Below are 15,926 nucleotides of genomic sequence, written 5' to 3'. Positions count from 1 at the left end.
CCTCACAATTGCAATAAAATAATCCACCTTTCACTTATCAAATTTGGTCATAATTGTAGTGCCCACAAAAATGTTTGGCACTTATCAGAAATCAAGTTAATGGAGACATTCACAGTAGTAGTAATAGTAATAGTTTGACTGTATGTATGAGTAAAGGGTTGCATCGTGTAATTTGGGAAAAATCTTGAAATCATATCAATGGAGCGCGAAGCAGGTGATCGATTCTTCGTCGCGGTGCACGTTGGCGCGGGTTTCCACGCGCCGTCGAACGAAAAGGCCCTCCGCTCCGCCATGAAACGCGCCTGTCTGGCTGCCGCTTCGCTTCTCCGGAAGGTCTTTCTTCTTCTCTCTTTTCTTCTTTTCCGTGATTGAGTAGCCTATATTCTTCACTTGCTTTTCCAAATTCAATCAAAAGAATCGCGATTATTACAGAATTAAATTGGCTATTTCCTCAACCGAGAATCGAAAAGATTGGATTTTGTGAGTGATACTTTGGGAAGATTAGAATTTTGAGTTGGATGGCGTTGAGTTTGGTGGTTGAAGATAGTCAAAACTTTCTCAATTTGAAGTTAGTTCTATATTTTTCCAGTTCAGTATCTGAATTATTCTTGTTTAATGTAGGGTTCTGGTGTATGTATTGATGCTGTTGGAGCTGCAATTCAAGTTTTGGAGGTATTTTGCTATATCTTCTTGCTGTAAATGCTATGACACTTCTGTCACGCTTTTGGGGAATCGAATGGGAGGTCGGTTAAGGGGAAAATTAGACCTTTAGAACAAGTCTTGGATGGGCAAATTGAAATGTGATGAATGTAATAGCATGTAACCATATTCTATTAGCAGCATTAGGCGCCTCCATGTTAAATCATGTTAAATTTCCTCTCTGAATGTGATGTGAGCCCCTTGATTTTGGATTTACATGGAACTATGTTTTCATATGTAGGATGATCCTTGCACGAATGCTGGGAGGGGATCAAACTTGACTGAGGACGGTCGCGTAGAATGTGATGCCAGTGTAATGGATGGTGACTCTGGAGCTTTTGGTGCTGTTGGAGCGACGCCAGGTAGTTTGCAAATTATTGAACCTTTTCTCCTACAAAACTGGTGGGGTTTTAATTACGGACTAATTTCATTCTTCTTAAGTTAATGGTCAACAGGTGTTAGAAATCCCATCCAGATTGCTGTGTTGCTAACCAAAGAACAGATTTCAGGTTCATCACTTCTGGGTCGAATTAGTCCTATGTACGGTTATCCTCCTCCTTTTTGTGCTTCAACAATATTGTTATCTTAGAAGTTATACAGTATGTGTTCAAATGCATCCTTATCTTTGTGAGAACTGGTTGGCCTCTGTAGTGTATTGTGTTTCCATGCCCTGCCACTCGATCATGCTTCGTGGTTGGGGGTCTATTGGAAAATCATCTGTTAATTAGAAAGATTATCTGCTCAGGTTCTTGGTCGGTGAAGGGGCCCATATGTGGTTGAAGTCCAAGGGTATGGTTTCTGATAGAGGTTTAGTGGAGGCTGATGAGGTAGCTTTTACTTCTTTCTTCTCTGTCTAAACTCTAAATATGGTGGCATCTAATACTTCTGCCTGCCACCTCTGCTTCTGAAACCTACTGTTCTATTATCAAGACATGTGAGCTGTATTTGCATTTTTCATTTTCCGTAGCTTATGCATTTCATGGTGCAGTGGTTGGTGACTGAAAGGGCTCGAACTCAATGGAAAAGATATAGGGAAATGCTTGATGATGCCAAAGCTAGAGGTATCTTTCATAGTTCTTGATAGTTGATACCTTGCTGTATCAAATGTTTTTTTTCAATTTACTTCTATATACTTCAAGGAGTATATATATTTCTTTCATTTACAAGAGTTCTCTACCAATATGACAGCCTTTATGCAACCCTACAACATGATTTTTCCTTAAAAAGATGATTGGGTCCAGAATATTCTCCCATTGCTAATTAACAGTAACATATTTGTGTTTTGGGAAGGTAACTTTGTTGTAAATTTTGGAACTATTCACTTTAGGTACTGATTTGCAATATTGATTTTTCATATATAGAGGCCCAATCACATGATCTTTCAGAGGTAAAGGGAAGTGGGACTCAGTCTCATTCATTAAGTACACTAGAAGAGGATGCTATATCAGACACGGTTGGAGTAATTTGTGTCGATTCTGAGGGACATATTGCTTCCGGAGCCTCAAGTGGTGGCATTGCCCTTAAGGTGAATTCTTGATGTCTAAAATCTGTATGTTGCTAAATAAATTTTCTGTTTGCGTTACGCTTGGATCCAAAAATAATTTCTGTTGCTAAATATGTGCTTTCCGATTAATTTCATGATGTGGCATTGCTTTTGTGTGCCAGTTTAATTATACTCTTATCCAGTGAGAAACATGAAATGAGTGAAGATGGCATTAAAATTCTCCTTATTCTGTAAGATTTTTTTTTTTTTTTTTATCATACTACTATATAACTCAATTGAGCTTACCATAATCATGTTTTCCGGTGAGTTGACTCCTATTCAGGCTGAGATGATGATGATGATGATGATAATAATAATAATAATAATAATAATAATAATAATAATAATAATAATAATAATAATAATAATAATTAAACGCGTTTGCATCTTGGAACTACTTCACAGGTCAGAGGCCGTGTTGGACTAGCAGCAATGTATGGTGCTGGTTGTTGGGCATCCTCAAAAGGCCCTTCTGGGGCTCCTTTTATTGTCGGTTGTTGTGTTAGTGGTGCCGGAGAGTACCTAATGAAAGGATTGGCTGCTCGTGAATCCTGCATATCTTCATCATTGTACGTCCTTCCATGGGTTATTTCACCTAAACTTTGAACCGTATGTGGAGAATTGAAGCTTCCGGTGTAGCTCAAAGTGATCACATGAACAATATCCTATTGCAGGTCTCAGGCTGGTCCAGTTAATGCCTGCTCGAAAGTATTGAGATCTGTTCTTGAAAGTGGCAAATGCACGAGTGAGAAAAGTGCTGGAGTTTTACTTGTCCAAGCCGATACTTCTCCTCTGGTGAGATAAAATACTTGAACATATCAAGAAATTATGTAGACACTTGGGTTGATTGTTGGGTCGTTGCATCAGGGCCATGGTGCTCGCGCAGAGCTTAAAGCCGTCGAGATAGCAGCTGCGTTCACTGCTTCGTCTTTCGGAGTAGGTTATTTTGGGAGCTCGATGGAGCGGCCCAAGGTATCGAACACATATTTTTCCCTCTCAAGTAGATATTGTATTCTGTGTTGGTGATATAATATTTATGGATGATGATGGTGATGATGATGTGCTTCTTACCAGGTATCCATTCTAAGAAGTTCAAGACTGCAAAATCAAAATGGGGTTGATCAGTTTGTGGCAAGAGTACATCTTGATTCTGATAAAATACAGTGGTTCCCAGCTTTGGATGATTAATGTTTTTTCTCGACTTTGGACTCGGGGTCGGGGGTGCATTCCCTTTTAGTTTATTTATTTTTATTAATAAATTAATTTATGTTAATTTAGAATTATACAGTAAGGATCAACAAATTGTAATTGAAGCCATTCCTCTCCGTTTTTATTTGGGATAACTGCTTCAAAAGTCATTAACTTTAATCAAATTTTGGTTTTGTCCCATCAACTTTGAAAGGTTCGTGTAATGTCATGAGCTTTATCGGGCGTTGCCATTTTTCCATCTGACCCGACCCGGGTTTTTTCCGGTTGAAATTGTGTGAACGTGGCAAGCCTGAAATCTGATGTGGAGAATGCCGGAAATTCATGAAACGATGTCGTTTTCCATAGACAAAACGATGTCGTCGGTAGAACTCACTGACGGTGAGTTGCTCTCTCTTCTGGAAGCTCCTTCTCCGGCGACGGCGCGAAGGAAGAGGAGGCGGCGGCGGCGGCCGTAAGAACAAGAAGATCAATCCCTCCCCAACGCCTCCCCCCCCCCCCCCCGCCAAGGATTCCCAGCTCAACAAATCATCAAAGACCAGCGTTTTTCACCACCAATTCGCTTCTAATTTCGCCAATTTATTGCCTGCGATTTGACAGCAGCCATGCTTTAACCTCGATCCCTCTCGATTAAGGTTTGCTTTACCGCTCAAGCAAGGGGAGAATTTAGAGTTTCAGGATCAACGCAGCAATCTGGCGACCTCGATTGAATCGCTGAGCTCCAATGCAGCAATCTAGTTTCAGACACTGAAAACGGATGGAGGCCTTTCCAACACGGAGTGGTTTCTCAATAACTTCTATGCGCCTCCGACGGCGCCGGAAATTGGAGCGGTCGGATTCAAGCGTGGGCTGAATTGAGTCACTACACTTTGCTGTGGGAGAAGGAAGGGTGGAGTAGAAGGCCATGTGGATCATGTGGGGGAGATGGGGAAGGGCCAATTGTACAACTTCCCATTGCTTCCGGCGGTGGTGGAGATTTGGGGGTTTTGGGTTTATACAGAGAGAGAGTAGGTCAGCTCAGTCAACTAATTCCGGTGATGGTGGAGTCGCTGCATTCCGGTGATGGTGGTCGCTGATCGGAGTCCTCGGCGGCGGCGGTGGGCGGTGAGGAAGAGGAGTGGTGGAGGCACGGTAGTGGCAGTGATGGGAGTGAGTGGTGGAGGATGATAAGACACGCCAGCTTAAAATTTGTCATCCACGTCATCCACTCAACATACACTTAGCAGCCACGTCAGCTTAAAAAGACAGGTCAGCTTGCTTCATAGCCGAAAAACCCGTTATGGGAAAACGGCAACCAAATATAAAGTTCATGACATTAAACTAACCTTTCAAAGTTGATGGGAAAAATCGAAATTTGATGAAAGTTAATGACTTTTGAAGCAGTTATCCCTTTTTATTTTTAATTTTATGAAATAAATCAGATGTCTCTTTTAGATAAATTTGATCAAATTATTAAATTCTTATTGAAAAATAATGAAGTCTAACTAGCAAATTCACAAGTTAAAACCGAGAACTAATGAATCAGAACTAGAATAAAGAAAATAATACTATAGTCAAAATTCTATATTTAGGATTTTTAATTGAATTATAAGAGATAATTATTATATGGGATGTAATCAATTTCTAACTAATTACTAATCTCAAATTGAGACCAATTTTCAACCATTAGATTAGAAAATTTTGTGGTTAATATAATGCCAAGCGTAATATATTTTAAATTTAAATAATTATTAATTAAATTAAAAGAGTATTAATGTCAAATCTTATATGTAGTAATTATAACTAACTACTTTCTCTCTTCTCAAAATCATCTCAAATCTTTAAATTTACGTAACTCTCTCAATTTAAATTATTTTTTCGCAAAAAATATATCAAATTAAAGATAATTTAATAAGAATTCCAACGAGATCTCAATTGCATATGTTCCGACGATGTTCGGGTGATGAAATTTAATAAATTATATTTCAATTTTCGTACATGTTGATAAGCAGCTATTTTCAACAAATGCAACAAAAAATCTCAATATATTGTAGGCAAAATCTCAATATTATGCATGTCCAATCTCAATAAAAATGTGTTGATATTTTCTTGTCCTTGTGTTGATATTTGTAATACACAATGTTGATATAAAAAAACACTCACGAAAATTGTCATATGATAACATAATGACGATATTACCCTTTTGTTGATATTTTGTCTACTATTTATTGAGATTTTGTAAGCTTTAATCTCATCCACTCATTTTAAAATCCAAGGGTGGAGATTTAGTCTTGATTTTGGATTAGGGTGCTAAAAGCATTAGAATAGGACCCATTATTATATTATGAAATGTGAATCATAAATTAACTAGGAGTACTAATTAAACCCTTGATTATTCTGGAGCAACTGTTTTTTTTACATCAACAAGAAACGTAAGTTAGCAACTAATCCAGAATCAGAATATGTTACTCAGCATCATTTATACTCGACAATTATAGAGGGGGGGGGGGGGGTATTAAAAGGAGGCAAGCTTCCAAGCCAGCAAGTGAATACAGGGAAACCATTTTATCCTTCTCAAATTTCAACCCAAAATTTTGCTACTTATTCGCCAAAACTACGCACTGATTCGCCAAAACTACGCACTGACTCAGAATATCATTCCAAATTGTAGGCTCGCTTAGCTGCGGTGAGAGTGTTGGAGAGAAGCATTGCTATGGTCATGGGTCCAACTCCTCCAGGAACCGGAGTGATGGCTGAAGCAATCTTGCTAGCCTCCTCATAGCATACGTCTCCAACAAGCCGATATCCACGGCTGCAGCTCATGTCCTGTTGTGCAAAAAAACACTAGTTTAGCAAAAAACGTATAACTAGGTGGCAACAAGGAAGGCATACCTCAACCGGATTGATTCCAACATCGATGACAACAGCACCAGGCTTGATCCAGCTACCTCTGACCATGTTTGGCTGCCCCACAGCGGTGATTACAATGTCTGCTTCTCTAGTGATCTCCTCGGGATTCTTTGTCCTTGAGTGGACGACCGTGACAGTTGCATCCTCTCTCTGCCAAGCAAGAGACATTAGATTTGATGGAATTGGAAATGTTTGTTTAGTTGATCCTGAGTAAATGACTATGAGAGTATAATATTACTTGCAAGAGAAGGGCAGCTGGCATTCCAACAATATTACTCCTGCCGATTACAACAGCTCTCTTTCCCTTGATTGGTACACCATATCTATGCAATAACTCTATGCATCCTTTGGGCGTACACGGAACAAACAATGGTTCTCTATCTCTCATAGCCAGGCGGCCGATATTCAGGGGGCTGAATCCATCAACATCTTTCTCGATACAGACAGCATTCAAGATATTTTGCTCATTCATATGCTGGCAGAAAAAAAAAACATAAGAGATCATTAGTATATTGCAATATCTACATGAAACATAATATTCAGATTTGGAGGCTTACGGAAGGTAGAGGCAACTGAACAAGGATACCATTAACTGCAGGATCATCATTGAAGCATGAAATATGCTTAAGCACTTCTTGTTCCGAGGAGTCTTCAGCTAAGTTAACTTCATATGACTTAATCCCAACTGATTCACAGGCTTTTTTCTTGTTGCGTACATAAGTTGCAGAATCCTTTCTCTCTCCAACAAGAATAACAGCCAGTCCAGGAACAACCCCACTAGATTCCTTCATTTTTGATATTTCAGCAGCTATTTCCTCTCTGATCTCTTTGGCAGTTGCTTTTCCATCAATCACCTTAGCAGACGACTCAGTGACCAATGCAGCTGTATAACATCACATGTGAAATAAGAATGTATTCAGAAGAACAACTGCCATAAGGCCATAAGTGAAGATCAGTCACCAGTCACTGCCACAACAGCCCCAAATATAAACGGACATACACAGTTTGAATCCAACTTACACATTGGGGCTAAAAACTTCCAAGTTACTTGTTCCTAAACCCTGATTCAGGTAGTAAATCAAACAATAACCTCTAACACGTTGCTGTCAGTGATGTTAGACTACAATGAAAAAAGGTCTAAATAGATTCAGATATCAGTAAGCCTCTTAAGAATTCAAGAAAAACGAAGATTGGTACTGAGCTCAGCTCATTTTCCAATGGCATGCCAAGCTCAATCTCACCACTCATACAAGCAAAGATCAATCATCCTAGAGTTATTACAAAAGACATTGCTTCACTTGTTTGAGTTTTATCGCATAAAAACTAAATTCACTATCATGGCTACTTATTCTCGATGTATATATACAAAATTATAGATATACTAGTAAAATCAAAAAAACAAAAGCCAACTAGAGGTCTGAACACAAACTATGGCTCAACCATTGAGTCTCCGAGAAGAAATCAAATTCCGAAGCTTGTGTTCCATTCACCAGCACCCTCTGCCCAATAGAAATCATCATATCTCAAACTATCACCCGACCCACACACACATACACAAACACAAAGCAAGAAAAATTCCATAACTGCTCATAAATTGGTCACACGACAACTTCTCAATACGCATGCATAAAGCTCATCAGTATGCTGTATGCACACTACAATCCAGATACAAAGGCACTCAAATACAACCAATTCAGAAAACAAACCAATACGTGAAAGCATGCCCTCACCATTGATGACGGTCGAATTGTTGCAGGAGGCGTAAGTGTTAATAGCTCTACTCGTTCTCAGGAAGGCGGGAGAGCTCCGCAAGGCGCGCACCTGGACGGTGGTCGTTACGAAAACTCGGCGTGAGCAGCTATCTGAGGCGGCGGTGGTTCCGAATAGAGCGGCGGCGGAGGAGGTGGCGGCGGAGGATGCCATCTTCGGAAGGAGGAATTGGAGCCGGAATCTCAGCCCTATCCTTGCTCTTTATTTGAAATATGAAGGAATGAATGTGAATTAGGGTTCTAGAAGTGAATATAAAGCGGAAAAGGCAAAAGTAGGGTATTCTGCTTGAATTTTTTCTGATATTTTTACCACTTGCAATCAGGTGGAAACGAAGAAGATTTTGCAGACGACGACGCCGTTTCACGTTGAACTTCCCTTCTGCGGATGAGTATTACTCCCTCCGTCCCAGTTTAGTCACATTTTGCCATAAAAGTCCGTAGTTTAAGAGTCACATTTAGAATATTCCATATTTGATATTTGGACATAAAATTTACCCCATTATTCACCAAAATTACATCCAAATGCCATTATCTTCACAAAAATAAACCAAAAAAAAATAGAAAAACCAAAAAGTCAAACTATCTCAATTTCTACCAACTCACTTCATTTATTACACACTCCACGATCTCACTTCATTTATTAAACACTCCACTATCTCACTTCATTTATTACACACTCCACAAATTTCTTAAAACTCGTGTCATAACTAATTCTAACTCCTAAACAGGGACAGAGGGAGTACTTATTTACTCCTCCGTCCACTATTTAAAGATCCCTTCCGCGGGTGTTTTAAAGAATTGTTTGACTTTGTAAAAATAAATAAGAGCATTGCGCACAATTAGGGATGGCAATCAGGTCGGCTAGACCTGCCCACGGTTCATAAACCGGCGGTTTCGGTTTTGGAAAATATGGAATCGGAATCGGAACCGAACCGTGAGGCTATTTCACGGTTTCGGTTTCGGTTCAAAAACCGGCGGTTTCGGTTTCGGTTCCAAACCGCCGATTTTTGGACGGTTCGTAGCGGTTTAGGTTCGGTTTCGTGGTTTCGCGGTTTTTTTCCTTTATTTTTTTGTCATGTAGTTTGAAATTATAAAACAAATTGAAACAAGGAAATGAATAGTTTAAATTGAAACAAATGAGAAATATGAGGCAAATAGAGAGAATTGAGAGATTGAAGAGAGAAATTCTTGAACAAGAATGAGATGAATGTAAGTAAGAATAGAGGGGAATATTTATAGATAAAAATGGAGGGACATGAGATCCAATTTGGATTTAAAATCAACATTTAAATAATAAATAAATAAAATTAAAAAAAAAATATTGTTTTGTGCCATCATTTTTGAAGAGTGCAACCATCACACACCACCAACTAATGAATCAATCAATTTTGAAGAATGCATATTCATATTTTGAAGACTACATAATCATACGTAAAAAATGGTGAGATTGCATTAACTAAATTAATTGAATTTAATTGATCTTGATTAACTAAAACTAAATCATGTATGATCAACATTGCCAATGAACCAATCAATTTTGAAGAATGTATATTCATATTCTGAATACTACATAATCATACTTAAAAAACAGTGAGATTGCATATATAATGCTTTTATAAACGAAAACAGTGCAACATTAATGCTACTTTTGATAATTACAAATTTTGATCTCATTTTGGTTTCTGTGACATTTTGTGCATTATTGCAACAAAGCACCCCTTTTCAATTTTTAGCAAAATAGATGTGGAATAACTATCAAAATGTATTAAACGTGATTAGTTATTTTGAATCATTTCAGTCATTTTGAATCCATTCCAATGAATAGTTATTCCTATATGTAATTAAATTATAATTGTGAGAGAGAAAAGCAACATGATATACAGAAACAACTATAAATATTCACACAAGTCTAATGTTCACATTTAAAAGTTCAAATATAAATCATGTTCCCTTCTTAATTTTGGTAGAAATCAAATCAATATCAAATCAATATTAATTCATGTTGGAACCGTGAAACCGCCGGTTAACCGACGGTCCGGAACCGGCGGTTCGGTCGCGGTTTCGGTTTAAAAAATTTGGAACCTGAACCGAACCACGGATCTAAATTTCACGGTTTCGGTTCGGAATATTTTTCACGGTTTCGGTTTGGAACCGTAACCGGCGGTTACGATTTCGGTTTTAACCGCCGGTTCGATAAACCTTGGGCAGCTCTAAGGTCGACCCATCGGGTTTCGGGCCAACAACCCTACTCAGGTTGCGGGTCAATCAGATGCAGGCTAATCATAAAGGTGGCAAATCGTGTGTATTGGATCGTTATCGTGTCAACACGATAACGACACGACCCAATAAGGATAAACACGAACACGGCCCGTAGGGAAAATCTCTAACACGAACACGAACACGATAACGACACGAACCTTCTTGGATCAACAAGACACGATAACGGCATTATAATTACACGACCTGATAACACGGTAAGAATATAATAACAACAAGATAACAGCTAAAATAAACCCTAATAAACCGGATAAGGACATGAACCCAATAAACCTTGACCCAAAAATTTCGTGCGGATTCGTGTCGTGTTATCGTATCGTACCAAAAATTGTCAGCCCTAGCTAATCAGGTTGTGATTTCTTTCGGGTTATAAAAGTTCAACCCTAACCCTAAAAGCTCGGGTTTCGGGCTAGCCCAACGGGTTAATCGGGTTGCTACCGATAAGATTAACATGCAATCACTAATAAATAATGATGGAAATTAGTTTATTTATAAAATGTAAAATATTTAAATATGATAAATTTGAGATATATGCTTAAACACAATCATATAAATATGATCAAATACCAATATTTGAGATATATCGTGAAATTTTAATGTATGTTTTAGAAATATAAATATTTTTTTAGTATAATTTGAAGTTTATAATTTATATATTAATTTTATATTAATAAAATTTCAATATATAATTTGTATATTTAATATGAAATTGAAAGTTATTTTTTTAATTATCTATATTATAAAATTAATCAATGAAGTTTCGAATTAGGAGTAAGAAAATTGAATAATAGAAATTTTACCAGGTTTTTGGGTCTGACCCTAACGAGTTACGGGCCAATCGGGTTTTAATTTTATCGGACTAGAAATTTCCAGCCCTAACTCTATAATTTGGCAGGCTCTTCGAGCCAGCTCACGGGTTGCGGGCTACACTGACATCCCTAGCCACAATAGTGTGTTGGGACTACCGCAGCGGAAGACACGGAAACCAAACAGGTCCTTGACCGGATCTATTTAGGTGATTATGCATTCGACTCCAATTTCATGCAATTTACATAGATCTATAGATATAACATCAAATAAACACATAATCATGCATATTTGATATAGATTCGATTGTTACCTCATAATCCATCGTTGGATTGACGTTGCTAGCTGCACCACCCGGAGATCCTTGGTTTATCGACCACGAATCTTCCGTACTATTCCCTCGTCCTTGATTCTCCATCTGTGTGGGCGGATCTTAGAAAACCAATTAAATAACTTTGAATGGATCTAGGGAAACCCAATACAAACACCAAATTGTCTAGATCTAATCCTATGAATTAGGATGGATCAAGAACAATAATCAAAACCCTAATTCTCTCTCGTGCTAGGCACGAAAATCGAGACCAAGAGAGAGAAGGAAGGAGGCGCCGATTTCAAGGCTAGGGTTAGGGTTTTTGTGTTGTCTTGGATTGTGTGTTAGGGTTTCCCTTTCATTCATTATTTATAGTGGACCTTATTGGGCTAGTAAGGGGATCCATGGAATGACTTAAGTGTTGGGCTCACCCATTAGATAAATTACTAATTAAATCAAATGACCCATGATTTAATATATTATCAATGGAATATTATTTTATTCCACTAAAGAATAATATTGCACTCCCACTTAAATCACCAAATTACAAATAACTTGGGTCCATTTTATTTTATAATATTTCCCGCGTTTAAGATTATCTTGATCCATCAATTTAATTCTTTTGTCTGCTATGTGACTAGAATTAAATTAATTCTCCAAAGAGTTTTTCTAGTTTGAAACTTTATTTATTATTCGTGGAATAAATTCCAACTGCGCAGATTTCTGAATAATAAATTCCTTTTTCAAACACCTCTTGGGGATCACCCCTTAGGGATTTAATCATACCACACTGGGTACGCGAATTCTATGAAATAATATTCCAATACCTTCATGTAATTCAATTACTACCACCCAAGATATTATGAACTTGAGTTACGTACAAACTCTCACATATTGATAAGTCAAAGTGGCGTTTGATTGAATAAATATATCATAGACTAGAAAATACTAAACTTTCTGAAATATATTCTTTCAGTAGATAGCAATAAAGAATACATTTCCGATTAGATCCTTTCAGTGCTTTACCACACCGGTGTTACTAATCTCTTCTTAGGTAAGAGAGAATTATCACAAACACCGCAACCGTACTAATAGGTAGCCAAAGCCTATCTAGGTTGTGAATACGTTTTTCTTCTTACTAGATCTGGCCAAGTCCCCTACTGGAAAACTCATGAGGAGATTCATCGAATTTCCCTACTTGACCTTCTTAGTAAAAAGCCTTAGACTTGTTTATCATATTTCAATAATAAACCATTATATTATATTATTTATTCTCATAATTAGGTAAACAAGTGGACGTGGCGTTTCTCGTATACATGCACAAGCTGACTGTACAAAGGCATGTACGCTCGAAGCATCTTTTAGTATACAAACCCCAACATAGTGGACTAGCCGGCGGCGCTCTAGCCGCTGGCGAGCTCCAGCGGCTAGGGAGCTCAGCTAGTCCACTACTGCGATAGGCAAACCGAATGGCGAAAAATCAAAGCCCGAGAGGTCGGGCGTGGACTAACCGGCTAGCCGATCGCTCGCCGCCTATTGCGCGGCGAGCTATCACCTTGCCGAAATTTTTTTATTTATACTCTATATTTACAACTCATTGCACTTCATTTTTTTTATATTTGATAAACACAACAGTTAAAATGAATTAATCGTATTTATCAATTTATTTGCTGGGTTAGGGCATTGACTAGGCTATTGCTTGACTAGAGCAGTCGCTAGGCTGTGAGAAGGGCATGATGATGTGGCACGAGGAGTTTTTGGCTAGGATATTGCTAGGCTATTGCTTGCTAGTTCAGAGCTATTGCAGATATGCTCTAAGGGAGAAAGTTTGTGGAATGTGGGACTCATTTAAAGTATTAATTTTATATTGAATTGTGAGTGTGAAAAGTTGGTGAAATGTGAGGTCCGCATACTAAAATTGAAAGTAAATGGTTCTATAAATCGTGGGCAATCCAAAATGGCAAAATGATTTTTTAAATGGTGAACCCAGAGCACAGCTCTGAATTTTTTTTACCTAAACAAGCTTATTACATTTCACGAGATTATACCAAAGTCCATTTTTTAATCGAATCTAAATTCCATTTAAGAGATTACTCAATAAAAGTACATTAATCAACGGGTCGTAGCACAATTGACAATGCAGAATTATGGTGACCTAATTAAGCAGGATTAATCGAATTTCGCCAAAGGCGGATTCGATAGGGTTCATACACCTTTGGTCCAACAAAAAAAAAAGTAAAAGTACATTAAACTATATAATCCCCGGTCGTTTTCTTTACCCCCAATTTGAACCTCCAACTTATTGTTTAGAGAGGGAATAGTCTTCTAATTGAATTGCGCTTTATCGTTTTTGATGTTTAACATTGTCTATTACTCCCTCATTCCCACAATAATTGTCACTCTTTTCTACTCCTTCGGTCCCACGTTATTTGAGGCGTTTCTTTTCGGCACGAGATTTAAGAAAGTTGTGTTTAATGAGTTAAATAAAGTAGAACAGATAATATAGTAAGAGAGGGTTAAAGTAAAAAAAAAGAATAAAGTAAGTGTAATTAGATGTTTTGTTTTTAGCCAAAAAAGAAAAATGACTCAAATAACTTGGGACAACCCAAAATGGAATACGACTAAGTAACTTGGGACTGAGGGAGTATTTCGGTCCATTCCACAATAATTGTCACACTACATTTTTACCATAAATGGTAAGTAGGTCTCATATTCCACTAACTCACTCCACTCACATTTTATTATAAAACCAATATAAGTTAGTGGGTCCTACATTCCACTAACTTTCAAACTTTTCTTTATATTTCTTAAAACTCGTGCTCACAATAAAAGTGACAATTATTATAGGACGGAGGGAGTAACTTATTCTTATTATACTAGTAGTATGTCCTAGAGAACATTATTCAATCCACTTTTAGTACCATCAAACTGTATATATACCTATATAGGGATGTACTAGTATAACAACTAATTTTAAGGTTATAACGTACATCCAATCTGGTGCTGTCATGTGGCACAAAAAATGCAATATTGTAAACACTAAAATGCAATATATATTTGTAGAAGCTATAAATGAATTTCGGCAGATTGCATTTTTGTTTTATGCAGATTGCATTTTTTATTGTTAAGTTTTGCATTTTAGATATTGACTGCTTAATTTGCATTTTATATATAGACGGATTGCATTTATATATGTGAAAATGCAAAACTTAACAATGTAAAATGCAATTTATGTGAAAATGCAAAACTCAATACTATAAAATGCAACTTTACCTACAACTAAAATGCAATCTGCGGAAATGCATATACATCTAGATTGCATTTTTGTGTTTAAAGTATTGCATGTTTTGTGCCACATGGCAGCACCAGATTGGATGTACGTTGTGACTCTAAATAAGGGGACACCCTAGTGCTCCCCTATATATATGTATATAAGAACAAATAGTAAAAAAAAATCACTACACAACTTAAGAAAATAATTAATTATCTCACGGCCAATACTTTCTCTGTCCCAAGTTAAATATCATATTTGAGTAATAACACAAGACTTTAGGAAATGTTGTTTAACAAGTTAAATGGAAAGAGAATATAACATCTTTTGTGGTATGAACTACGAAGGAAAATGTGACATCTACCTTATAACATAGTGATATTTCACTGCCTAAATATTTTCAATTTTTTATGAATACTCCATCTTTGGGCAATTTTTCAAAAATACCCAAAAATAGACTTACAAAATAAAAATTATCAAAAGACATAATACCATGCATCAAAAAAATAAAGATGTAGGATGCCAGATTTTTTTGGTTGAGAGAATTGAAAAAATTATCAAATACTATGATAAAATCCAGTATTTTTAAAAGTTGTGAGATTGACTGAACAGTGATTAAACTTGAAAAAATTTTATGCAAATTATCAAACACATAATAAATACCATGCATCAAAAAATAAAGATGTAGGACGCTAGATTTTTTTGGTTGAGAGAATTGAAAAGGTTATCAAATACTACTATGATATAATCCAGTATTTTTAAAAGTTGTGAGATTGACTGAATAATGATTAAACTTGAAAAAAATTTATGCAATTTATCTTAAAATAGTACTCCGTAATTATCATTTTGCTATTTTGAATGTCCACAAAAAAAATCTCATATAAAAATAAAAACTTTTTTCTCATACTTTACCCACCTTTTTTCTTTCTCATTCTTATTTTTTCTCTTTTCCTCTACTACTTACTTTTCTTTTCTCTCTTACTTCACCAATTTCTCATTTAAAAAAAAATTGTTTACAAATAACACTATTTTTTTGGACGAAGAAAGTATTCAAACAAACATGGACCACCTATAAATATAATACTATCACTGCAGTGTCTCATGTCATGCAACACTGAAAAGACCATAAACGAAACATACCAACACGATAGCCTC

At 36.8% G+C, this 15,926-nt stretch overlaps 2 protein-coding genes across 2 annotated transcripts; one reads left to right on the top strand and one right to left on the bottom strand.

The window, feature by feature from the left end:
• The first annotated feature begins 68 nt into the window (after positions 1 to 68).
• LOC125204096 (N-terminal nucleophile aminohydrolases (Ntn hydrolases) superfamily protein) lies at positions 69 to 3,635 on the top strand. The gene is made up of 11 exons (XM_048102651.2): positions 69 to 333; positions 622 to 672; positions 941 to 1,061; positions 1,155 to 1,239; positions 1,445 to 1,526; positions 1,688 to 1,760; positions 2,061 to 2,224; positions 2,648 to 2,811; positions 2,917 to 3,037; positions 3,110 to 3,214; positions 3,317 to 3,635. Exons 1-11 carry the CDS (start codon positions 199 to 201, stop codon positions 3,428 to 3,430), a joined length of 1,215 nt encoding a protein of 404 aa, XP_047958608.1. The 5' UTR covers positions 69 to 198; the 3' UTR covers positions 3,431 to 3,635.
• A 2,169-nt stretch (positions 3,636 to 5,804) lies between these two features.
• Positions 5,805 to 8,419, bottom strand: LOC125203222 (bifunctional protein FolD 4, chloroplastic). Its single transcript, XM_048101531.2, has 5 exons — positions 8,068 to 8,419; positions 6,895 to 7,220; positions 6,576 to 6,812; positions 6,320 to 6,487; positions 5,805 to 6,253 (listed from the first exon to the last, which is right to left on the bottom strand). Exons 1-5 carry the CDS (start codon positions 8,258 to 8,260, stop codon positions 6,083 to 6,085), a joined length of 1,095 nt encoding a protein of 364 aa, XP_047957488.2. The 5' UTR covers positions 8,261 to 8,419; the 3' UTR covers positions 5,805 to 6,082.
• Between the last annotated feature and the right edge of the window lie 7,507 nt (positions 8,420 to 15,926).

The sequence above is a fragment of the Salvia hispanica genome, chromosome 6, assembly GCF_029641045.1.
Source record: "Salvia hispanica isolate PSC_SH4W2 chromosome 6, Shi_PSC_v1, whole genome shotgun sequence".
In the NCBI taxonomy this organism is placed as follows: Eukaryota; Viridiplantae; Streptophyta; class Magnoliopsida; order Lamiales; family Lamiaceae; genus Salvia; species Salvia hispanica.
Note: the sequence above shows the minus strand (reverse complement) of the source record. Positions and strands in the feature narration are given on the sequence as shown.